Source organism: Mesoplodon mirus (assembly GCF_964341445.2).
Source record: "Mesoplodon mirus genome assembly, chromosome: 8".
In the NCBI taxonomy this organism is placed as follows: Eukaryota; Metazoa; Chordata; class Mammalia; order Artiodactyla; family Ziphiidae; genus Mesoplodon; species Mesoplodon mirus.
This window is the reverse complement of record NC_138984.1, coordinates 74134523-74159234: the sequence shown is the minus strand read 5'-3', so window position 1 is coordinate 74159234 and position 24712 is coordinate 74134523. Positions and strand designations below refer to the sequence as shown.

At 38.8% G+C, this 24712-nt stretch overlaps 2 protein-coding genes across 13 annotated transcripts in view; one reads left to right on the top strand and one right to left on the bottom strand.

Annotated features, from left to right (window-relative positions):
- The window catches only part of PKP4 (plakophilin 4), a 249075-nt gene extending 237390 nt beyond the window's left edge, over nt 1-11685 (bottom strand). For 6 of the 12 annotated variants that reach the window (XM_082630307.1, XM_082630309.1, XM_082630310.1 and 3 more), the window contains exon 1: nt 11562-11685. The gene's annotated coding sequence lies outside the window, so the exon portion shown is untranslated. Of the gene's footprint in view, nt 1-10425; nt 10829-11561 lie in introns of all 12 variants that reach the window. The other 6 variants (XM_082630301.1, XM_082630312.1, XM_082630313.1 and 3 more) reach the window with 3 other exon arrangements.
- Nucleotides 11686-11770: 85 nt separating this feature from the next.
- Nucleotides 11771-24712, top strand: part of CCDC148 (coiled-coil domain containing 148) — a gene marked incomplete at its 5' end in the record, with an annotated part of 281923 nt that continues 268981 nt past the window's right edge. The window contains 5 exon segments of the mRNA XM_082630314.1: nt 11771-11847; nt 11849-11966; nt 11968-11994; nt 11998-12042; nt 12046-12085. Of these exon segments, the coding sequence (XP_082486440.1) occupies nt 11771-11847; nt 11849-11966; nt 11968-11994; nt 11998-12042; nt 12046-12085 (307 nt within the window).

Sequence of the window (24712 nt, the reverse complement as noted above, 5' to 3'; positions counted from 1 at the left end):
AGGTTATAAACAAAGTATTTCATTATTCATTTACCCAAGGCAGGCATCTGGTGCTTAATATGTATGTCAGGCACACTGCTAGGTGAGGGTTACAATGACGGCTGTGACACAGTTCTAACCTGGACAGTGCTCACAATACAGCCAGGAACACAGACAGAGAAATAACTTGAACACTGTGTGACACATATTTGTAGCAGAGTTACATGCAAAGTGCTAAGAAGCACAGGTGGGAAGGTTTAAATCTGCAGAGAAGGGCAAAGGAGGCTTCACCAAGGAGGGGTCATTAAGTTAGACCTTGAAGGGAAAAAACCATGGACTCACCAGGCAGAGAAGGGCATACCAGCTACCTACAGAAAGCCTTTGGGAAATCTAAAACTTGTTGGGAAGATCGTACTTCTATGAAATTAAAAGGTGCTAAGGTTGTATCATTCAAATATAGAGAAAGGGGCTTCCCTGGTGGCGCAGTGGTTGAGAGTCCTCCTGCCGATGCAGGGGACACAGGTTCGTGCCCCGGTCCGGGAGGATCCCGCATGACGCAGAGCGGCTGGGCCCGTGAGCCGTGGCCACTGGGCCTGCGCGTCCGGAGCCTGTGCTCCGCAACGGGAGAGGCCACAACAGTGAGAGGCCCACGTACTGCAAAAAAAACCAAAAACCAAAAAACAAAAAAACAACTCGGTAATAAAAGATGAAAGACCCGGTTTCACAGACAAGGTTTTTATAATTTACCAAAACTATAAATCTAACTTTTAAATTACCGAGGTCACATGTAATTCAGTGTATAACTATAGAAAGGAAGCTTTAAAAATTATAATTTAACCCAGTAATTGCATTCCTGGACATTTCCCTCAGAGAAATATAAACTTATAACATAAAAACCTGCATAGAGATATGTCTAGTAGCTCTGTAAATTGAAAATAAATTCAGATGTCCCTCAAAGTGTGAATGGTTAAACGAACTGTGGTACATTCTTATTATAGAATACTACACAGCAATAAAACAGGAGAGAACATTGATACGTGTAACAACTTGCATGAATTTCTAAAAAATTATGCTGAGGAGACAGATACAAAAAACTCTCAAGTTACATACTGTATGATTTCATTCATGTAACATTCTAGAAATGATGCAATTATATAAGTAAATTATATTTCTATAATGTATAGAAAGAGGACAATTAGTGGTTGCTAGAGATTAAGGAGGGGGTGAGGATGGAAGAGAAGTGGAAGTGTGACGGCAAAAGGGCCACACGAGAACCCTTGGAGTGATGGAAATGTTCTGTATCTTGATGGCATCAATGTTAATATCCAGACTGCGATACTGTTCTATGGTTTCGCAAGCTGTCACCATTGGGGTTAAATAGGCAATGGGTACACAAGATGTGTGTATTATTACTTCTAACTGCATGTTCTGTGAGTTATGAGTTCATAATCATCTCACAATTAAAAGTTTAATTTTAAAAAATTATAATTTATTCAAATTTTATCACAGTGATTACTTGAGGTTGGGGGAGGAACCACCAAAATGTTTAAGAGTGTTTCTAACTACACTTTTATTTATTATTTATTTATTTATTTATTTATTTATTTTTGCGGTACGCGGGCCTCTCACTGCTGTGGCCTCTCCCGTTGCAGAGCACAGGTTCTGGACGCGCAGGCTCAGCAGCCATGGCTCATGGGCCCAGCCACTCCGCGACATGTGGGATCTTCCCAGACTGGGGCACGAACCCGCGTCCCCTGCATCGGCAGGTGGACTCTCAACCACTGCGCCACCAGGGAAGCCCCTAACTACACTTTTAAAACCAAACAAAGGTTTGCTGCACCCACTACATCAGAAACAAGCTGCGAAATTTCCTGTTTTATGAGTATTAATGTTCATGTAATTTTATAATGCTAATTATGCTTGTATTATTTTACTAACTTTTTCCTTTGAAAGACTTCATGTGCTTAAAAATGCATCTACTTTTCACCTCAATTCCTCAGCTGAATATAACAAAGATATTACTAATTCACAAAAGGCAAGGACACAGAAAGTTTGCTCAATGTTATATGGCCAAAACCTGACCAAGCTTGTCTTGGTGCTTCATAGCTACATGTTAATACTCTGAGAAAGAGGGTGCTATGTAAACTCATCTCACCATAGTTATAATCCAGGCTATAATAAATATGAATCAGTCTGTTTAAGATTTTCTAATTAATGTCTTCAGCAAGGAATTTGACATAATTATTTATCTACCAAACTGTATTACAAAGGTAATTGTTTAAATAAGGCAGAATGCAGTTTTTCCATTGAAACATGTACAATAAATAGTTTTGAGTGTCTAAGACCAAACGGTTTACAGAAGTAGTTTACAAAAGGAAAGAGGGACAGCAATAGGCAGGGAGAGGTTGATCCTAGAGTAGAAGGTGAAGGTATGCCAAGACTGGAATTAAAAACCCATTCATTCAATTAAGGTATCCAGAAAGACTGGAGGTCAAGATTAAGTCATGCAAAAAAAAAAACAAAGTCCCTGCTCTCAAGTAGCTCAGGGAAGTAGAAGGACCATAGGAACTTGGAACTGATATACTCCAGTTACATCTTAGGATGATGGATTTATGGATTTATGTTGTTTCTATGGAAAATTGCATTCAAAGTTCTGATCAAGTAACTCAGAAACAATATTTTGGAAGACTGACACCTGCCAATATATTGTCCAAAGATTTCAGACTGACACATATTTCTCATATGTGGACAGTCTGAGTTAGACATTTAACAGCTGAATTGCTTATTGCAGGTCTCAAAATAACAGCAGTTCTTGTCAAAGTCCAATTGGGTTTTCTTATTCCTCTTTCAGTGCTTTTTAAAAACTGAGTTTGCAGCTTTTTCAGTCATTGATAAATTGACAGTAAGTGGAAAATTCCCATCAGGGCATCAGTCTGAGGTTCAAGGTAAGATTCAATGAGACCATTTATTCTAGCAGATGTCTCAAGAGATTTTCAAAACATTCTTCTGTTTATTCATAACAACAAAAGGGAGTATTTTCAATAATAGATAATAAGTTTGGACTTATAAAGGCATAAAAATTGTATAAAGAAAAGCACAAAACACAATAAACTAGAGTAATGCTATATGAAAACGAAAAAAAGAACTTACTTAAAATGGCAGGTCTTAAGGCATAAATTATGGTTCTTCATAAATAATGCATTTTCATTGTGACCAATTATTTTACATAGGCTATGAGGTAAAGTACTTCAAGAAATATAAACCAAATAATCAAGTTCATGATTAAAGCCTTTTCTGAAATCACTATTATTACTGGTAGGCAGCACTTTTTCAAATGCAGGCTTTTTCCTAAGAAAGCCGCTGACAGTGGTTAACACAGCTGTCTATCTAGATTCTGGTAACGTGTCACATAACACACCTAAAAAGTAGGTTTAGCTAAAACCTAGTGAATACAAAGTCATTTTACAGCTCATCCTTAATACTTACAGAACAATTTTGCGTGTTTATTTATATACCAAAGTTTTCTAGAACAATTTTTTCCAGTTCATGTGTATTATCTTTACCAACTAAATGGTAAAATTAATCACAGCTTCCTCAAAGATGGAGAATACTGAATTCAACATAGACTATAAAACTCCCTAGGAGACGCAAAAGGGAGGGGATATGGGAACATATGTATATGTATAACTGATTAAATTTGTTATAAAGCAAAAAAAAAAAAACTCCCTAGGGAAACTCATCTTTTGGCCATGAGGCCTAGCACTGAGTCTCACACAGAGCAGGGGACAAATGAATGATGACTAAATGGAACCAAAATGAATCATGTATCTTTTTAAATAAGAGGTATATAAAACAAAACACAATTCTTCACACACAGTAGGACTCCAGCAAATATATGAAGTGCTAATTGTGTTCAGTCCCCTCACTTGGACCCCTGGTGGTACTTAGGACTAAGAAGTTATTCTAACTAGATTAGTCCTTGTTCCCCATTCAATCCAGGTTGCAGGTGTCAGACAATATGATGAACCTCACTGCAAAGTGGTTATTACTGGTTTCCACTTTGAGTGTTTACAATTCTCTTGAAGGTATAGAAACTTAAGAGCCTGTTCAAGTGTTTACTTTGATCATACTGAGAATTCAATCAATATTGCATGTATTAGTAGTATGATTCTCCTTTTTGAAAATAATGTACTTATTGTATTAGTAAAGGGAAATAGTCAATCTCAATATTTTTAAATTACTGTATATGGAGGTATACATATGTAAGTTCTATAGGAATTTTTCCCCCTTTGTGGGGGAGAGCAGGATCTAGGAGAAAATCTCTTTGCTGGATTTTTTAATTGCTTAAAAAAAAAAAAACCCAAAAACAGACACAAGAGCACAAATCTAAGTAAAATATCCTGTTGAAATATGCTGCAATTTCTGAACACTGGTTGGTTGGCCATGCACGAAAAAACCAGAGTTAAATGAAACGACCTATATTCTATAATGAGATATAGATCAATGAGTTCTGTTTATGGAAAAGCAACAGTTTTCCCAGAGGAACAACTCTGTCTCAGTTGCTTAATTTCTTTGAGGACAAATCAAACCTTTTAGGGGAAATCGAACCAAAGCAAATGGTAAATGGACCTTTCTCATTTTAACAAGACCAGTCCCATCTAACCACCACCTAAATTAACTTCCCTTCTATTTCTATCCAACTTCTGGAAAATTTAGCCTCAACAAGGGCTTAAGCCTCAAATGTGCACAGCAGACTGGTTTGTTAACAAATGAGTCCAAGAAGGTAGCCACTAACTCAGCCATTATGGTGACAAATGTTTGTCTGGCTGCAACATTTATATTTTTAGAAGCTGAGCATTTCATATGTATAACTTCAATTTTCTCCCCTTACCCCAGAGGGTAAATTGTAATAAATTCTTGAGAAGACAGTACATTCTTGCTGAGGAAAAAATACAACAGAATGAGAATGCTGGCTGTGCTAAGAGAAGTGAAATGTAAGTACTAGAAGGACTCTAGAGAGCATCTGGTCCAACACCTTCATTTCATAAGATGAGAAAACCAGAGCCCAGAGGAGTTAAATGACTTGCTCATGGCACACACACCAGCTGAGTAACACGGCCAGGTCTAGGACTAGAGACTACATCTATTAAACCACCGTCTTTTGGTTTACATCAAGTATTTTCCAAACTTTTCTTCTAGTTTTTCTTGCTTTGGTAGTTTCCTGCCAATTTCAAGTGTGAACTTCAGAGAGAAAAGGCAGCTTTTAAAGAGTTTATTTACAACGTGCATTTTAGTCCATAATTGGTTAACACTAACACTTTCTTCACATGTTGACTAGCAAAGACATTTTATAAAATGACTACCACTTAGAATTGCAAATGCAATAGTTGCACACACATTTAAAAGGTATGTTTTACATTTTGCAAGTGTATAATGCTACCAGTCTTCACCTTTTAAAGGTAACAGTTTATTAAGATGTGTTTACCCAATCTCCTACACATTAGTGGTGTTTACATGCCTCTAAGTACTGCCTGCCGAACAAGGTCTAACTTCCCTATTTTAAAAAGGCCCTGAGTTGATTTATTTTGCTGGATTCTCTTCTTTAAAAGCAATCTCTTGCAAACTATCAAGCTCATAATAATTTTTCTTCAGTAGTTTATTTCTTCCCCGCAAGATCCTATTTAGATTCATAATCATATTGACTAAGATCACAGAAAACAAGCCAGTAATTTGCCTGGCAAATAGTAGATGCTACAGAGAGCATCATTAAGTACCACAATGGAAGAATAAAAACAACTTAAATGTACTATGAGTTGGCCCTAAGCCAGGCCCTGTTGTAAGTGCTTTACATGTATTAACTCATTTAGTCCTCACAACTACAATATGAGGTGGATAGTTTTGTCATTCTGTTTTACAGATGAGCAAAATGAGATCCAGAGAGATTAGATAATTTACCAAGTTACACACCTAGCAAACAGAAGAGGCAGAATTGAACCATGACACTCTGGCTGCTAACTACAACACCTCACTGCCTTATAATGACACTTCTCATGGGCTTCGCTCTGTGTGAAGGTAAAATCCCAAAGACTTTCCCTGGCCTAAAGTACCTTGGTTCACCTTGAACTGGGGTGGGGGTAGACAGAGACCTTAAAAACATTATATGGTTCATTCCCTTCCCCTCACTTCCCAAAATTATACTGTTAAAGAAAAAAAAGCTATTTAAGATGAACATGAAGGAGATTCAAAAGTCTCAAAAGAGAACCCCAACTTCCTGTTGTTATGATTTGGGGTAGAAGGGAAAATAGGAATGATTATATACAGCAATGCTTATGAAACCTTTTTTCTTAAAACAAAAAACAAAAAAACCCTGAGAACTTTGGGAACCTTGAGTTGAAATATATCTTAGATCAATGCAATCCAAAACCTGCACTTTTAAAAGGAGGAAGCTGTAACCCAAATATGAAATGGTTTGTGGAGGTCATAACGTTTAATGGCAGATCTCCTAATTTCTGGCTTAGGGTGCTTTTCACCTCTTCTCATGTTTGCAATTAAAGAGAGAGCTTACAGAGGACCAGAATTTCAGATACCACCTACCCACTGTTTTAAGTCTATTTGTAAATGGGCTGTGGGTGTCCATGAAAAATTATATTCTAAGTTCCAGGCCAGGCCCCCAAAGCCTGCATGGTACTCTGATAGCCCCTCTTCAACCTCACATTTTACATAACTTTCATAAAAACATAATCATTTTTATGACAAAACCCCACATCTGCTCTAAATTCAACCTGGAACACTAGGCGCCAACTTCTATATTCTATGTAAGTGGTCCCTGAAAGGGGGCTTCCTCCACCTCTCCAAGCAGACAGATGCATTGGTAGTGGTAGTGGCACGTGTGTGTTGGGGCGGGCACGGACGACAGAGGGATCCAGATTAGGGAAGAGCAGAATAAACACCCTTGGATGTTTGTAACTCACTAAATTCATACTGAATAAGACAATAACTATAGAAGTTAAACATGCCTTGGCTGTTGATGAAAAAAGGGTTACTGGTTCCCCTGACCCTCTCCCTCCCCATCCTTTATTTGTGAGTTCTGGACTTTGTGAGGGCTATATTGTATATCAGCCTACAGGGATTGGCATCTAACCAAACATCAGGCATTATTCAGTTCATGAAAAATGCTTCACAATGATATGATTTAAAATAATTCCATATTTTAATTTATGTATTTTATAGTATTAAAAATGTACAGTGCAATCTCTAATGACATTTTATCACCTGCAATGAATCACTATATATGAGTCATAATAAACTATATTATCAAGACTATGAATAATGAAATGATCAGCAATGTAGCCAACATTTATTGGTATATCAAATATATTGGTATATCAAATTTATTTTAATAAATAAAATTATCAAATAAATCTAAATTATAATTAAAAAAACTCCTCAGACCAATGACAAATGGAATGTCTATAGCATTCTAAGTTTAACTGAAGAGCACCATCATGTAATATCCCCAATTTAGTTATGGTAACAGAGCCTCCAAAAGATGAAGATAATTCCACTGAATTATTGAAGTGACAGTGGGAGCAACTTTTGAATGTTGTACAACTTCTCAACTGCAACCAGTAAGCACGTGAATTACTGCTGTTTGTGACTTAGGGTCTAATGCCCTTACCCTTGAAGAAGTCTGTTATTTTTCACTGCTGGGCATCAAACTGACTTGCTAACTGTTATCATCACTAACTGGAAGTATACAAAGCCTTACATCCAGTTTTACTTTGTCTGTCTCTGTCTCTCTCTGTTTGCAGCTATTTATGGTTACATTTTGGGCATGAAATAGTTACTTAATATTCCTAACATATCCAGCCTATTGGTGTTATGAATTAGATTCTTCTTCCCCCTTCAGTGCAGAAAAAGCACTACAAAACCATTTAACACATTGAGGAAGTAATTATCTCCCAGTACACTGAAGGTGTGAAGGCAACTTCCCAAAGTGACATACAATTCCATGAATTAAGCCCTAGAAGAACCCTAGAATAACCTCTACTTCATCTTCCAGTTAAAAACAAAGGAATAATGTCCATTGTAAAATGAAACAAATTATGGGCATACCTTTTGACTGGAACAGAAAAAAAAATTAGCTTATGGAGCATCTCAAAATACCTTAATATTTCAAAGTAGTAATGTGAGGCACTGGACTTAAATGATCGGCATCATCCAGGGTATGAAAATTCTCTATTTAAATTAACCCCTGGTCAACAGCAAGGAAATAACTCAGTTTGAAAACTGGCAATAATTGGATTTTAAAAATTAAATAAATTTTAAAGTTTTAAATTAAATTTATTTTCCCAATTTGTATAGAAAACAAAGAAAATTGCAATTCTGACTTAATATAGACAATCCAGATACTCAAGGTCATACAATTGCTAAAGTTTTTATTGAACTCAGTTTGGTAGTTTCCTTAAATTCAAATTGTGTCAGAACTACTCACATAATTAGATTTGGTTTATTAAGCTTGTAAATGCAGCAACAGCCCTTTCCCCCCCACCCCCCACCATGAACGCCAGCTGCTCCTACTTTCTGCTTACCTTCTCTCATGCCTTCCATCTCCACCGTGGCTCCTCTATCTCCCTCCGAAGACAGTACAGGTAAGAATTCAGATAACTGGATGTTTCGCCCCCCAAGTTAGAATCTTCTACGTCATACATAAGACACGAAATGCAGCTACCTTCTCTTATGTAATAGTGGGGTTGGGGAGGGAACGCACTCTGATCCAAACAGTTTATGTCATTTTACTGTGAATGATCACCAGTTTCAAAACTTCCTCCCTTCAAATATCTATAACAAATAGAATATATTTCTAACTGAAAGCCTACCTTTACTTGAAGCATGTAAAACTATTTGCACACACACCACACACACACACACACACACACACACACACACACACACACACACACACACACACACACACACATATTCTCTATATACCTGAACGGGCTATTTCGATTTCTAATGTGGCAGAGAAACTCAATGTGCTTTTACTTTCTAATCTTCACATCAAATCAAATATGCACGTGTTAAACTCTGCTGTGAGGACTGTGTTACATAAGTTTCCTGTCAGCATCTCCAAACACTTCCCAATATCCTACACAGTGTTACTAACTCTAATTTAGAGCTAAATCTCTAAATTAGAAGGTCCACTAATTACGAACATACCTGAAAAACAATGAAGCAGCCAAAAGACACTACCTTACCCAGCACAAAGTTTTTTTCTTTTCTATTTTTCCTTTCCATTGGGTCCTTAAGTAAATAAAAGGCTCTCATCTTATATTTTTCAATGCCCTTGATCCCTACACAGTAGTGTTAGAAGACAGCTGGACAATCAACTTATTGTTTTCCTGAATCTGATATAAAATAGCCAAGTGTGGAGAGGCTTATAGTAAATTCAACCTCCAAAGAAAATTGTGTCAAATAAAAGCACACATAGCATGCTTTTCCAAATCCAGAAACACTTATTTTGGACATCAATTATTCTCATTTTCATGTTACCATTTTCCACAACTGTTTCACAGGTACCAGAAATTAGGATACTTTCTACAGTAATATACTACATTCAAAAAGAGAAGCAGTCTTCTACTTTACCTTTAAAAATAAGAGAATCTAAGCCCAATTCTAGAAAAGCAACTTCTGTCAAAAATTTGCTTTTCTGCATTAAGGAAAATAAAATTTGATTGAAACTGTATACTAATCACTTTGGATTTATATATAATTACCATTCTTTAAAAGTTGTAGAGCTGTATTTTTATTTTTCGGTCAAACTTGGGAACAAAAAAAGAAAGAACTGTGACTTCAACTAATAAATTACATCTTGAAATATACATGATCTTGTAGTACCCATGTTACTTCCAATGGTAACTGACACGCCCTGAATTGAACTGTGCCAGACAGTCCTATCTGTCCCATCGCTGACCAAACACTGCTTCTCTGTTTCTATTCATTATGTATTATAAGAGGTCCAAACACAGTCCAGTATGCAAGGAAAAAATTACAATTTTTATGACAGCAAAGTGATGCATTCAAGTTCTTTCTTGAACTATAACCCCGTCCATGAGCATTAACAGACATTTTTTGATAGAGCTAAAATTACGTTGGCTGCAAGCTTTTTACTCTAAGAACCTTCGGCACCCTTTCCTGCAGGTTTTCAAAAAACCCTCGTAAAAGTCAGGCACTATTCAAACCCTGCAAACCAAACGTGCCAAGAACCTCGTGCAATTATCTATAACCTTGGCTACACCGCCATCGGCCCGAAATTCACGGTCCTGGAGACCAAAATCCCAGAAGAAAGGCTATCTGAAGCCCGAACTGCCGGGCTTCCTCTCCGCCGCCCTCTCTGCCGCATGGAGAAAAGCAAGGGGAGGAGAGGAGTGGAGCGAGGCTCACCAGCTCCGAAGATGCTCCGGTGACCTCTGGCTGCTCGGCGAGAGCTGGACCGGGAAGGCGCTAGTTCTGACGCGGCGGGTCGTGTGGACTATGCCCCTGGTGCATTCCTCGCATTCCTGCACAATCTGTCGCCAGCCGAGGAGCCCGCGGTGCACGTTCCCCCCGGACACACACACCTGCTTACTGCTGCGCCCCGCGCGGCCACGGCCGCCGCGGCGCCTCTACTGCCCGAGCTCGCTGTCGCACTCAGCCAACACGCAGCCAAACCTCGGCCCAGCCGCTCACCCCCTCGCTTCCCGGGGGGGAAAAGGAGAGAGGCCTGAGCAGCCCCAACGGCGGGCAGGGACACTCGTTCCGCCGGAGGGGGGGCGGGTGGGTGGGTGCCGCAGCTCCTCTTCAACTCCTGGCAGGGAGAGAAGGAAGCGGCAGCGCAAGAGGGCAGCCGGGGAAGCTTGGGGCTGGAGAACCGGGAGGGGTGGAGCGTGAGGATAGGCGGTGAGGGGAGAGGGGCGCACTGGACTGGGCGGTGAGCAGGACCAGCAAGGAGCGCGGGGCTCAGAGGGCAAACACAAGACCGTACAGGCAGAAGGGACGTGGGAGGAAGGGGAGGGGGCCAAGAAGCGGGAGTTGGGGCTGGAGAGAGGGACGGACAGCCCCGAGGGCTGGAGAAGGCGGGAGCCCAGGGGTGTTGGGGACGCGGAGCAGCGTGCCAGGCGGGCAGGAGCTGGGAAGCCTCCGAGCAGACGTCCAGGAGGGCTCGGCGTGGCACTCAAGTTTGGGGCTGGGGGCCCTTGATCCAAGAAGGCTAACGTGGGGAGGGGTCGTGCGCGGCATGTAGGGGATACCGGGGCAGAATAATCGCAGGGAAAAGCAAATGGAGGGTGAAACTTGTGCGCCTGCCGGGGGGAGGGGAGCAGGCAAGCTAGTGCGGGCAGAAACACGAGGCGGGGCAGGAAAGCCGAGGCGGCCGCGAGGCGGTGGGGACGGAGTAACGGGAGGGAGGCGCCCGTCCCCGTCTCCCTCCCTCCCTGCCCCGCGCCCCTCGCAGGCAGGTCTTGGCTCCGGCGCGACGGGGCGAGGGCCGGGGGTCTCGTGAGCAGGAGTCTCCGCGCCCTCCAGCGAGCCCGCACACTTACTTTCCAGGTTAGGCAGCAGCCGTCGTCGCTCCGGGGATCAGGAACATCGGCGCCGAGGGGTGGCCGCTGCGGCACCCGAAAAAATTAAAAAAGTGCCGCGGCCGAGCGACTGCCCGCCCCTCCCTCCCCCTCCCGCCCCCTACCCCAAAGCGGCTCGCCCACCACCCCCGACGGCGGCGGTGGCCAACTTGCCCCTCTACCCCTTGCCCATGGTGCCGCCTCCGCGGCCGGCGTCGACGCGGACTCAGCCCCGGAGCCCCCTCTACTGCCCAGAGGCCGCCGCCGCCCGCCCAGCCGCCAGCCCGCCTGCCCAGCCAGACCCAGGCTCCCGGGAACGTCAGCACGCCGCCGTCTCCGGACCTGCTCCCTGCCAATCCCATTGGTCGGAAGGAAAAGGCTGGCCCTCCCCATTGGCCCGGCCCTCATATTGAACTGACCAATGGGAACTGAGGTTTCAGGTCGCCATAGAGACCGATGCCGTTAAGAGCTAGAGGGCCTGGAAACGGTGAGGAGTAAGGATGAAGGTATCTCTGGCTTTGGGCGCCGGAGGGGGAAGGGGAAAGAAGTACCGGGGGATTCCCGAGTGCTGGCTCTGAAATTGGGGCAGCTTTCGCTTTACCTTCCTGGCAACAGCAGCTGTGCATGGTAGGGTTTGTCCGTCGCGTCAAAGACAGGGACAGCTGAGCCCCTATACGAATCCTTGAGAGCCTGGGAGTGGGCGTTTCACTTTTCCTGCGACTGGGGAGTCCCTCGGCCTCTGCCCTTTGACCTTTGACATGTGTGCAGCTTCTGCTTCTCCAGGTGAGTTTGCACCCCATCCTTTAAATCATTGCTTCTTCCTGACGTCACTGATCCACATGAATTCTACTTGTTCTTCCCAACCACTCCCCCTTCCCTGGGGTGGATCTTGCCTCAAAATTTGGGGTCTGAAGACTTAAAGGAGACTCAAAGATGATTTCCTTTGGATGATATTTTGATGAGGAAACAGGCTGACGTATTGTATGATGGATGTCATTGAGTCAATGCATGAGATAATGTGTTCCCCGCTTCCCAGAGAAAACCTCTAATCTCTCCATTGAAGGATATTTATTAAACACCCATCTGTGTGTACATTCTGCACTGTTAGCTTGACAGGTACATGGTCTTTCCCCTAAGAGTTTACAGGGTTGGGAAAGACACAGGTGATAGAGTTGATCCTGCATGTCTTCTGATAATTTCACAAGAGAGTAAAGGAAATAGATTACAGTTGATGGATTTTGTTTTCTAGGCGTTTTCCAGTTTATCTCTAAATTTGATAAAGAAATTAACTGAGACATGGAATCACACAAAAAATCTTGAGCTTTAATTACAAGTGCTTTGCTTTCATTTAAAGTCACTTTGTTCTAGCTTGTCAATAGCAATTGTTTTTTGTAAATAACTTTCATATTTAGATACTAGCTATTAAAATAGGACTTCATGAACATATTAGGCTTTTAAGCCTATTGCCTATGATATAATCATTGATATTCTTATGTTCCTTCTTTTTGGTGATTTTGCCATTTTTATACTAATTTCTTTAGAAAGAAGACTGTGTTTATGTTATTGCCCTTCAACTTGGAGGGACCATATTGTGTGAAAATGCTGATAGGATTTTGGAAATTACAAATATTTTGTTGAGAGAAACAGATTAATATGTGTGCAAGCTACATATGTCTAACTACTGTCCTGAATTTTAAGTTGGATAATATGCTTTGCTTTTGGTTTTTATCTTACGATAATTGAAAATTACAAAAATAGATAAGAATTGTTAACCTGGTACCTTGATTAGAAAAACATCTTTCAAAAAAAAAAAGAAAAGAAAAACATCTTTCACAACTTGTAGTAAAATTGAACATCGTTGATAATCCTGTGCAGGGTTGGACTGTGGAACAAAACAGCTGAACATGAGTGTTCCCCCTAAATATTTCCAGAACTGGGAAGAAATCAAAATTGGAAAAACATTGGAGTGCTGTCTCATGCCTTGCCATCATGGAAATTAGCTCATCATGCTTTCAATTTCTTACTTTTGCTTTCTTTTTGGTGTTTGTTTATAGGAGAATAGAAAAAGTAAAATGCACATTTTTATAAATAATACTCATATTTAATGTACTCACAATATACCGATGACTTGGGTTTTTTTTATTTTTATAATCATGGAAGATGTGTCTAGTGGAAAGGAAAACATTGATATTTCCTTTTTCCTTGCCTTAGGCTAGCAAAGAAAGAAGAAAACAAGAACAAACTGATTTTTTTACTCCAGTAATCTTTTCTTTTTGCATTTTTCTCAGATCACATGTTTGATGAGTATTTTGATATTGTGTATTTCATGTTTGTAATGATTAAAATGTTACTAAAATCCACCATGAAAAATGTCCCTTAAAATGTTGTCAATCAACATTATTATTATTATTATTATTGGTAATTCTCATGCTTCAGTGAAAGGTTTCTTTTGAACTTGCTCCTGTACAACCAAGCATTGCTGGATAAAGAAATCACTTTGTTCCACTAAAAGTTTATGCTATCCAGACTTGGCTGGGTCTTCACTGATTCTCTAAATTCCTTTCCTCATCAGGAGGGTGATTATCCAGGATACTGATCCAAGGACATTATTCAGGGCACTTCTCCCATATCTGTCCTATTTCTGCTCTCCTCAGGCCTCCACTCTACTTGGTCTTCTTCCAGTTCTGCAAGTGATCTTGCCTCCTACTTGACTGAGGCATCCACCACGAGGTTTCTCAACTTAACTTTCCTAAATCTCAGTCTCAATTTTCACACTTCATTACTTCCTTCAGTCCTGGCTGAGAAGGGTGACAGCCTTCTGTTCCAAGCTCACACTCCACTTGTGCTCCTAAACATTGGCCATCCTCCCACCCCAGAATTTTCCTCCATTAATTATAATTGCTCTCTTAGATCATGTGTCACATCCTCTCCTTCAAACTTTTTTTCCTACACCTTACAAATATCTGATCTTTTGTAACACCACTATCCTCCTCCCTCCATATCCATCTATAGGCTTTTCTTTTCACCAAGAAACAATTTGAAAGGAATTTCTTGCAGCTTCTATTTTTTCACTCCCAATGTTCTGCCCTTGAATACTACTCAAATGATTCTGAAGATTGTGCTCTTTGCCCTCAAAACCCTAACTCTTTTTGCCAATAAAGTTCTCCTCTACAAAAGTGCCCTTTACTTGCAAATTGCAATGCCTCAATTCCAGATTTCCAGTGAAGAGTAGAAACCATTGTCTCCCACCCCGAGGGTCCATAGAAATGCAAATTATTTACATGTGAAGGGGAAGCATTTCACCTGCTAGCCACACTACCTTGGTGGATCTAACTGCTGGGAAATTGAGATAGGAAGCAGGGCCTCTGCTCAGCTGACTGTGGGGCATCCTCAAGAACAAAAGTAAACAGCAGAAATCCACGGGAACTTTTAAATTACTATCTCACTATCTCAGAAAGAAGTCAACCTGAACCTTTCATGATTATGAAAACTTTGTAACTTTCCAATGTTTGTTATTTTCACATTAGCCCATAATGACTAGTAGTGAATTTCTGACAAAGAACAGCAGAGGCAGCAAGGAAAAGAAAGAAGCAGGAACACTGTCTCTTTTCTCATTCTTGGATGCCTACAGAGTAGGTGGAAGCAGTTAAGATAAGAACTCCACAAACACACTGCTTGGGCGGGGGCGGGGGTGGTGGTGGTGGTGTTTGTTTTTAAAAGGAATGTTAAAACAGAGGCAGGTGGCAAATGAGGGAAAGAGAGCAGTGGAATAAACTTGTCCTGGGAGAAGATGCTAGAGCTTAATAATAATTCTACTCAGGATTGCAGAATTGGCTGTATCCCACCTCCAGCACATTCTCTGAATATGCAAATCCTCCCCTGCCTTTAGAGGCTCAGCCAAATAAACCATTAAACCTGTAAAGCCTTTTCTGAAAATTTCCCTCTGGAGAGGATGATTTATGATTTAGTGTATTACCGTGGCACTTAAAACTCTCTACCCCGTGGTGTAGTTATATAGTGTATGAGCCTTCTCTCCTAAAGGATCAGGTAACATGTCATGGTCATGACCTTAGCCTCCATAGTGCCTTGGACTACTGAATTGCCTCCCACACTAAGAAAAGCCAACAGTCATGAATCCTTGTAGTCTTTGGAAGAATTTGACTTCCAACAGTGAAAAATTAGAATCAGTAATGTTGGGAGGTAATTAGAAAAAGATGGACTAGAGGTTCATTGTGGAAAAGTGAGGTAATGTATGGCAGAACAGAGTAGAGGTTTCTGCCATGTAACCTGCTAAGAGAGAAAGGTCTCAGATCTCATCTCTACCAGGACCTATCTCCTCTATGAGGGAGGGGACCTGTGTGAAAAGAACTGGCTGCATGTGCTTTGGCTTGAAGTTATCATATTCAGAGCTAAGGCTATAAAATTCTGTATATTGGGGAAAGCAGTTGAAACTCAACTTTGTGAAGCAGTTTAAATAAGGGTTGCCTACATTTTTTCCATCTAAAGCATCCAGGTTGCTCTGTCTTTTGGAACACCATAGAATCATGCAAATTTAACAACTTCATAAAATCAGAAAGGCATCAAACATCTGGTAAGTATAATAGACATGTTTTCAAGAACCTATATGCATAGCCCTTGAAGTAAGCAGTCCTGCATACCTCATGACCTTTCATCTGGCCATGGAATCAACCCTGGTGGGGACCCAATACAAATGTAGCCAATCCATTGGCTGACCATTGACCCATAACCTATACTAATACCAATCAGATTTTTTTTCCCCTGGAAATTTGGAAATGAGAGACCAAGTGAGCCAGAGAGAACAGTTGCCTTGGTCCTAATGTTTTCTGGGTTTTTATTCTCACCATGAAGACAGAATATAATTCATTTTTTAATTGTTCCTTGATATTTTTAAAAAATTAAATATACTTGACATATAACATTGTGTTAATTTAAGGTATACAGTGTGTTACTTTGATACATTTATATATTGCAATATGATTGCCATTGTAGTGATATTTATCACATTACATAATTATATTGCACTATTGTTGTCTATATTCGTTATGCTGTATATTAGATCTCTATGGCTAATTTGCCACTCATTGCAAGTTTGTAGCCTTAAATGTCAATCATATTTCCCTACCCCCTATCCCCTCATAACCAGCATTTTACCCTGATTTTTAGAAGTTTGACTTTTTAGTTTATTTTTATTTTATTTATTTTTGGCCGTGCCACACGGCATGTGGGATCTTAGTTCCCCAACGGGGGAGCGAACTCACACCCCCTGCATTGGAAGCATGGAGTCTTTACCACTGCACCACCAGGGGAGTCCCGAAGTTTGACTTTTTTTAGATCCCACATATAAGTAATATCATACAGTACTTGTCTTTCTCTGTCTGAGTTATCTCACTTAGCATAATGTGCTCAAGGTCCGTCCATGTTGTTGCAAATTGCAGGCTGTCCTCCTGTTTCATGGTTGAATAATATTACATTGTGTATATATACAACATCTTTTTCATCCATTCATCTGCTTGATGGACATTTAGGATGTTTCCATATCTTGGCTATTGAGAACAATGACCCAATAAACATGGGAGTGCAGATATCCCTTTGAGAGATTTGTTACTTATAATCACCCTTAACCCATTCTTTTCCTGTTTTGCCTTTAGTGAGTCTTTGTTCTTTACAATCAACAGGTGTCACTAAAATATTATGCAAATATTTACAACAAAACAAAGCACACATTATGACCATCATATTGGACTATGAAGAGCAACAGTCTAAAAATTTCTAAATTTCTGTTCTTCGTTAGAATAGAAAATGAATGATCTGTCTAGTTCCAAATATTGCCAACCTAATTTAGGTAAAAGAGCTTTACTTAGTGTGGTATCTATTCCTCCCCACTTCCCAAAAAGCCTTATATTCCTTAACTCTCAGTTTTCCTCCTTTGAAGTTGGGAGCAAGAGAAGAACTTTGAGAAGAGGAGCAGCATGATTCCTTTTTCAGGGTAGAGTGATTTTACCACACCACTGGTATGGGAAGAAAGTATTAGAATTCATATTATAATTTATATTATTTTTTAGGAACATTTATACTAATTTTTTAGGAAAGAGGCTAAAAATTAAAAATAAGATAGGAAAATTTATCAGAGACACTAGTAGCCCCACAACTCAGGAAAACAGATTCTAAAGTTCCAGTAATTATTATTTTAATAAAACATCTCAGGAGGAAAACCAGACTCCATCCAAAATTTTTACAGTGTTTTATGTAAAATATCTAGTTTTCAACAAAAAATTATGAGACATCTAAAAAAACAGAAAACTGTGACCAAATTCAGGAAAATAAGTAGCCAATAGACAGGCTGAGTGAGCCCACTTGTTGAATTTAGTAGACAGGTAATCCAAAACACCTACTATAAATATGTTTAAAAACTTAAAGGAAAAATGACTTAACAAATGGGGACTCTCAGTAGAGAAATAGAGATTGTTTTTTAAAAAAAGGAACTAAAGGGAAATTCTAGACCAACAGAAACTATCCAGTATGAAAAACAAATTTTAAAATATTGAGAAAAAATGAACTGAGCCTCAGAAACTTGTGGGACAGCTGTGAGTAAAAGAAGGAAAGGAAGGCTAGAAGGATGTATAAAAAAATATTTGAAGAAACAGTGGCCTAAAACTTCCCAAATTTCACAACAATTTTAATCTATAGATCCAAGAAACACAGTAAATCCTGAGTAGAGTAAACATAAGGAGACCCACTGACATGGGTACATCATAGACTGCTGAAAGACAAAGATGAGAAAGCTTTGAAGCAAAAATAGAATAACAATTCATCACATATAAGGGAACCACAATAAAATTAACAGCTGACTTCTTATCAAAAACAAGGGAAAGCAGAGGGTGGTGGAAAGACATATTCAAGGTGCTGAGAGAAAAAAGCATGTCAATCAAGTTTTCTTTATCTAGCAAAACTGTCAAAAATGAAGGTGACAGTCCTCATAAATGAACCTATATTGGAAGCATGCTAATTACTGACAGAACCCATATGTCTACCACCTTTGAGTGAAGCCCAAAGCAAAAGAAGGCAGTCAGACAGATATAGGGCACCTGGCAAGTCAACAATCTCCATTTGAAAAGCAGATCTTGACTCAGTGCCAACCCTGGAACATCAAATGATCACCACATTAAAATACTGTTTAAAATATTAGATTTGAAGTTCTCCTAAAATAAATTCAGGGAAAATGTGACCTCATCATTTTTCTTAACTAAAGAGCTCTTTGTCTGCTTCATAGAGGTGACAATAAGCTGACCAGAGCAATCGGGAGAGAAAAGCAAGAGCTCTCCCTCATCCTGTTCTCTGACCATGGCAGCCAGCCCTTTCCATCTCTGGACCACTGTTTTCTTTACACAATAGGTCAACTAACTGTCGTCACAGTTGGTTACAGCTTCTATGCATCTCTGGGGTTGAGCTGGGTAATCAGGTAAACAGGACCTGCTAGTACATCCTCTGTCAGGAAACAAAAGTCAAGAACTGCCATATTTTTCTGTAGTTTAATAGAGATTTTTTAAAATAAGAAAAAAATGAAGATGAAAATAGATGAAGAAAAAGCAATTGACAAGATCTAATACCCATTCATGATGAAAATGCTAAAAAACTATCAATAGAAGGGAATTTCTTCAATATGACAAAGTGCATTTATGAAAAGCCTACAGCTAACATCACATTTATGGTGAAGGCTGAATGATTTCCCCCTAAGACTGAGAATAAAATGATGTCCACTCTCATCTCTTTAACATTTCACTGGAAGTTTTAGCCATTGTAATAAGGAAAGAAAAATAAAAGCATATAGGTTGGAAAGGAAAAATTAAAGCTCTCTTTATTCACAGATGACATGATCTATGCATGAAAATCTAAAGAATATACAAAAAAGAGTAATACTAGAAGTGATAATAAATTTAGCGAAGTCATAAGATATAAGACCAATATACAAAAATCAGTTGAATTTTTATATGCTAAGAAATAGCAAATTGAAAATGAATTTAAGAAAACAATTCCATTTATGATAACATGAAAAAGAGTATAATACTTAAGAATAAATTTTAGAAAAGAAATATAAAACCTCTGACTATTGATTCAGTGTGATCCCTATTAAAATCCCAGCAAACACTTTTTGTAGAAGTTACAAGCCAGTCTTCAAATGGACAAACATAGGAACAAGAACATCAAAACAACAACAAAGTAGGAGGAATTATAACATCCAATTTCAAAAGTTACAATAATAGAATATAATATTGGCATAATGATAGCTGTTCAGATCAATGAAATAGAATAAAAGGTACAGAAATAAGCCCTTACATTCATGGTCAATTAATTTTCAACAAAGATGCCAAGGTAGTTCAATGGGGAAAGGGATGTCTTCTCAAGAAATGCTGCTAGGATAATTCAACATTCATGTGCAAAATAATGAACTTATACTCTTAATTTATACCATACAGAAAAAATAACTAAATATGCATCATAGACCTAAGAACTAAAATTATAAGATTTCTGAAAGAAGACGTAGTACAAAATCTCTGTGATCCATGCTTTAGGCAAAGATTCCTTAGATATTACACTATATCATGATCCATAAAAGAAGAAATTGATAAATTGGACTTTATAGAAAATTGTTTTGTTCTTCAAGAGGCATCAGTAAGAAAATGAAAAGACAAGCCACAGACTGGGAAAAAATATTTGAAAAGCAGAATCTGATAAAGGGCTTGTGTCAGAATATATAAAGAACTTCTAAACATCAAAAATAAGGCAAACAGGGCTTCCCTGGTGGCAAAGTTGTTAAGAATCCACCTGCCAATGCAGGAGACACGGGTTCGAGCCCTGGTCCAGGATGATCCCATATGTCACGGAACAACTCAGCCCATGCGCCACAACTACTGAAGCCCGTGCACCTAGAGCCCGTGCTCTGCAACAAGAGAAGCCACCATAATGAGAAGCCCATGCACCGCAATGAAGAGTAGCCCCCGCTTGCTGCAACTAGAGAGAAAGCCCACGCACAGCAACGAAGACTCAATGCAGCCAAAAATAAATAAATAAATAAATAAATAAGTTATTTAAAAAAAGGCAAACAAATCAATTTTTTAAATGGACAAAATATTTGAATAGATATTTCACCAAAAAGTTATACAAAGTGGTTAATAACCAAATGAAAAGATGTTCAACATCATTAGGGAAATGCACATTAAAACTGCAATACAATACCACTATACAACTACTAGAATAAGTATAAGGCAGAAGATTGACAATACCAAGTGATTACAAGGATGTGGAAAAACTGTAACTGTCATAAATTGCTGGTTGCTATACCCACTTTGGAAAACTGTTTGACAGTTTCTTTAAAATATAAACTTACCATATGATCCAGCAATTCTACTTCTAGAAGTCTCCTCAAGAGAAATAAAAACATATGTCCAAAGAAAGACTTTTTACATGAATTATTACAGTAGTATTTGTAATAGGGAAAAACTGAAATAATTCAAATTTCCATCAAATAATGATTAGATAAAATGCTGTGTAATGGAATACTATTTAACAATAAAAATAATGAACTGCTGATATATGTTACAATATGGATAAACCTCCAATATATTATGCTAAGACGAAAAAATCCAGCCACAAAAGACCACACTTCCAAAAAAGGAAAATAGAGACAGAAAGCAGATCAGTGATTACCTTATGCTGGGATGGGAAGACTGATTGCAAGTGGTTATGACAGAACTTTTTCAGGTGATTGAAATGTTCTAGAAATAAATGGTGGTGATGGTTGTACAACTATACATTTTTTTAAATGTTATTTATTTTTTGTATTTATTTTTGGCTGTGTTGGGTCTTTGTGGCTGCGCCCAGGCTTTCTCCAGTTGGCGGTGAGCAGTGGCTACTCTTCGTTGTGGTGCATGGGCTTCTCATTGCGGTGGCTTCTCTTGTTGCGGAGCACGGCCTCTAGGCGCATGGGCTTCAGTAGTTGTGGCATGTGGGCTCAGTAGTTGTGGCTCATGAGCTCTAGAGCACAGGCTCAGTAGCTGTGGCACACGGGCTTAGTTGCTCCATGGCATGTGGGATCTTCCTGGACCAGGGCTCGAACCCATGTCCCCTGCATTGGCAGGTGGATTCTTAACCACTGTGCTACCAGGGAAGCCCTGCAACTATACATTTACTAAAAATAATTGCACTGCACACTTATAATGGATGTATCTTTATGGAATGTCAGTTAGATCTCAATAAAGCTATTACAAATAAAAACATTTTAAAATGGCATAAGCACATCATCTTAAAACTCTCATATATGAGCACTTAGTAAATTTGGAAACAATTTTCTAACATGATTGAAAATCTTCCAAATGCATGTCAGCGGATTTAGACCCCATTTGTTAAACGTTAAAGGGGAAAAAAAAAAGAAAAAAGAGGGCCTCCCTGGTGGCGCAGTGGTTGAGAGTCCGCCTGCCGATGCAGGGGATACGGGTTCGTGCCCCGGTCTGGGAGGATCCCATATGCCGCGGAGCGGCTGGGCCCGTGAGCCATGGCCGCTGGGCCTGCGCATCCAGAGCCTGTGCTCCACAACGGGAGAGGCCACAACAGTGAGAGGCCCGCATACCGCAAAAAAAAAAAAAAAAAAAAAAAAAAAAAAGAAAAAAGAAAAAAACTTTGCAAGGAAAATGATTGATATCAGGGAAGTCAGAAAATTACTAGAGAAAAATACTAAGCTACAACCTTTGTATAATTAGTGGATGAAATTGAAATTTGAGTATCATAATTGAGTACATGAAGCCAATTTTGCACTTCTTCCATATCTCATTGTGGTATCTATTTTAACTATTATAGTCCTTATAGCTAAGTATGGGAATAAACTGACCTTAGACTTTGAACCCTCTATGATCCGGTATTAAACCAAGATTTTCAAGGTAATACATTTTTAATCACATAACTCTCACTAAAATCTACTAAAATTATCAATACTATATACCTTTTTTGTATTTATGGATTTATCTGTATTTGTGTTTTACAATTTACATGTTAGTACAATGTTATACTTAAAGAATTTATAACAATAATTTTATATGTACTTGCAAAAAATGCTTTTTAATGGAGGGTGTGTTGGAGAATGTTTAGGGACCTTAGTTTTAGTAGAATATCTTTAAAGTGTACATTCTTTCCCTCCTGTTTTGGTTTGTTTGCTTTTGTTTTTTTAGTTTTTCTCTCCTGTCTTCCGCAGGTAGTAGAAATAAGTCTTTGGAAGATGACATTCAAATCTAAACTTTTGAGGTTTTGTCTTAAAGATCACTCAGATCATTTGTCCCCAGTAAATCACATTTAAATCTCTAACATCATTAGAGATGCTGATCATTATGGTCATCCAACCTGGGAGAGGTCAGTGAAGTCTTGAGTGGTACTGAGACAAGTATTATTCTTTTGACACATCCAAATGGCTTGAAAGTGAGACATAAATAACAACACAATGGAAAGAAAGCAAAGGAAATTGCTGTAGAGAACGTGAGAAAAGAAAAAAATTCCACCCACACAGAATTAATGCATTTTTATGATCAATAGAAAACCTGATTTCAAAATCCTAGGCTTTCAATGATCTATTATTTAGCACGGGAAATGTCACTTTTTCACTGCCTCTGCCCCACATCTATGAAAATGAGACAATACACTTCTCCATTCTTAATACACTTCTCTATTCTCACCTTTTTTAAACTTAAAAAAATGTAAAATATGCAAACTTCTGAATTTTTAGTATGAGCATGCTACTGTACCTATAGCTGACCATAAACACAAGGGTCTTTGACATCTAAGAGTTTACCTCAGAAAAGGCCTCTTTATTTCTACTTTATGTCAATTTTTCTTTTTTCATCCTTCCTTCTATTTGTTAATATTAGGTAAAAATTTCTTTATTAATTGACATAGTCTGAAATACCATAAGTAGCATAATCATTAGCATTTTATGAACTTCTAATAAATCTCCATTTGTTGAAGCCACTATAAACAATTTTCTTTACAAGCTTATGTTAGGTGGTATATCATAATTTCATTGGTCAAATACACTTAAATTCAATATTTAATCTACTGTTTATTTCAATTGCCAGTTTTCTAAATTATAGAATTTTAGAGCTGAAAGAACCTTTGAAATTACAAACCAGCATAAAAACTGGCTGTACAGCTAGCCTAAGACTCCTTCTGAATTCAGTCTCTCTAATAAGAAATCAATACGATTTAGATATTTTACTGTGTTTGCTGTATACTATTTGTGTGTGACTCATTTTCCAAAACTAAAAAAGTCAATTTAAAAATGTTTATGGGGAAAGAATACTAGGGGAAAATATGCATTTATATCAAGAGTACTCTTTCTTGCATTTATAAATGACTATGCTGCTCTCCCACAATATTATTTGACTATTGAGAATATAACTTCAGGGACTTTGTATTTAATTTCCAATATGTATACACTGTAGCTATTTTTTATGTTCTTGAAATTGAGTCAAAACCTATTGACCATCACCTCTGTATTTTGAAAGCTGACAAATTGTGTTTGATATAGTTGGCGGAAGGGCACTGAGCTCAAAGTTAGGAGATATGGTTGGGCTTTAGCCTTGTCTATGCTACCTGCTTCTTCAAGTCTTGGACAAAGCATTTAATCTCTCTGTCCCTGGGTTTACTGATCTATAAAATGTATCAGACTAAAATCTGTTCCGGGCTTACGTTAATTCACGTGTAAAATGACATACTGCATGATGTCATTCTAAATCTTGGCTTTGTTTTCTTTTGAAAGAAGTTTGCCACAAATGTTTCTCACTTTGCCTTAGCCCTTAAGTCTATTTCCACCACGCTCTTTCTTTTCATTTTTCCATAAACTAGTATTTTGAATAGACTTCTTTTTCCTGTTCAAGATCTCTCTCTTCCCTTAACTTCCGCTTCTATCTTGTCTTCCTTTCTTTCCCTCTAGCACCTTACCCTTAACCTAACAAGGAAGGAGCTGTTTACTAAAATAAAAATGACAGAAGTCCACTTCTCTGTGTGTTGAGGAGCACCACCACCTATGCTTTGTCTCCATTCCTGAGAGAGAGTAGAATACAGAAGGCAGT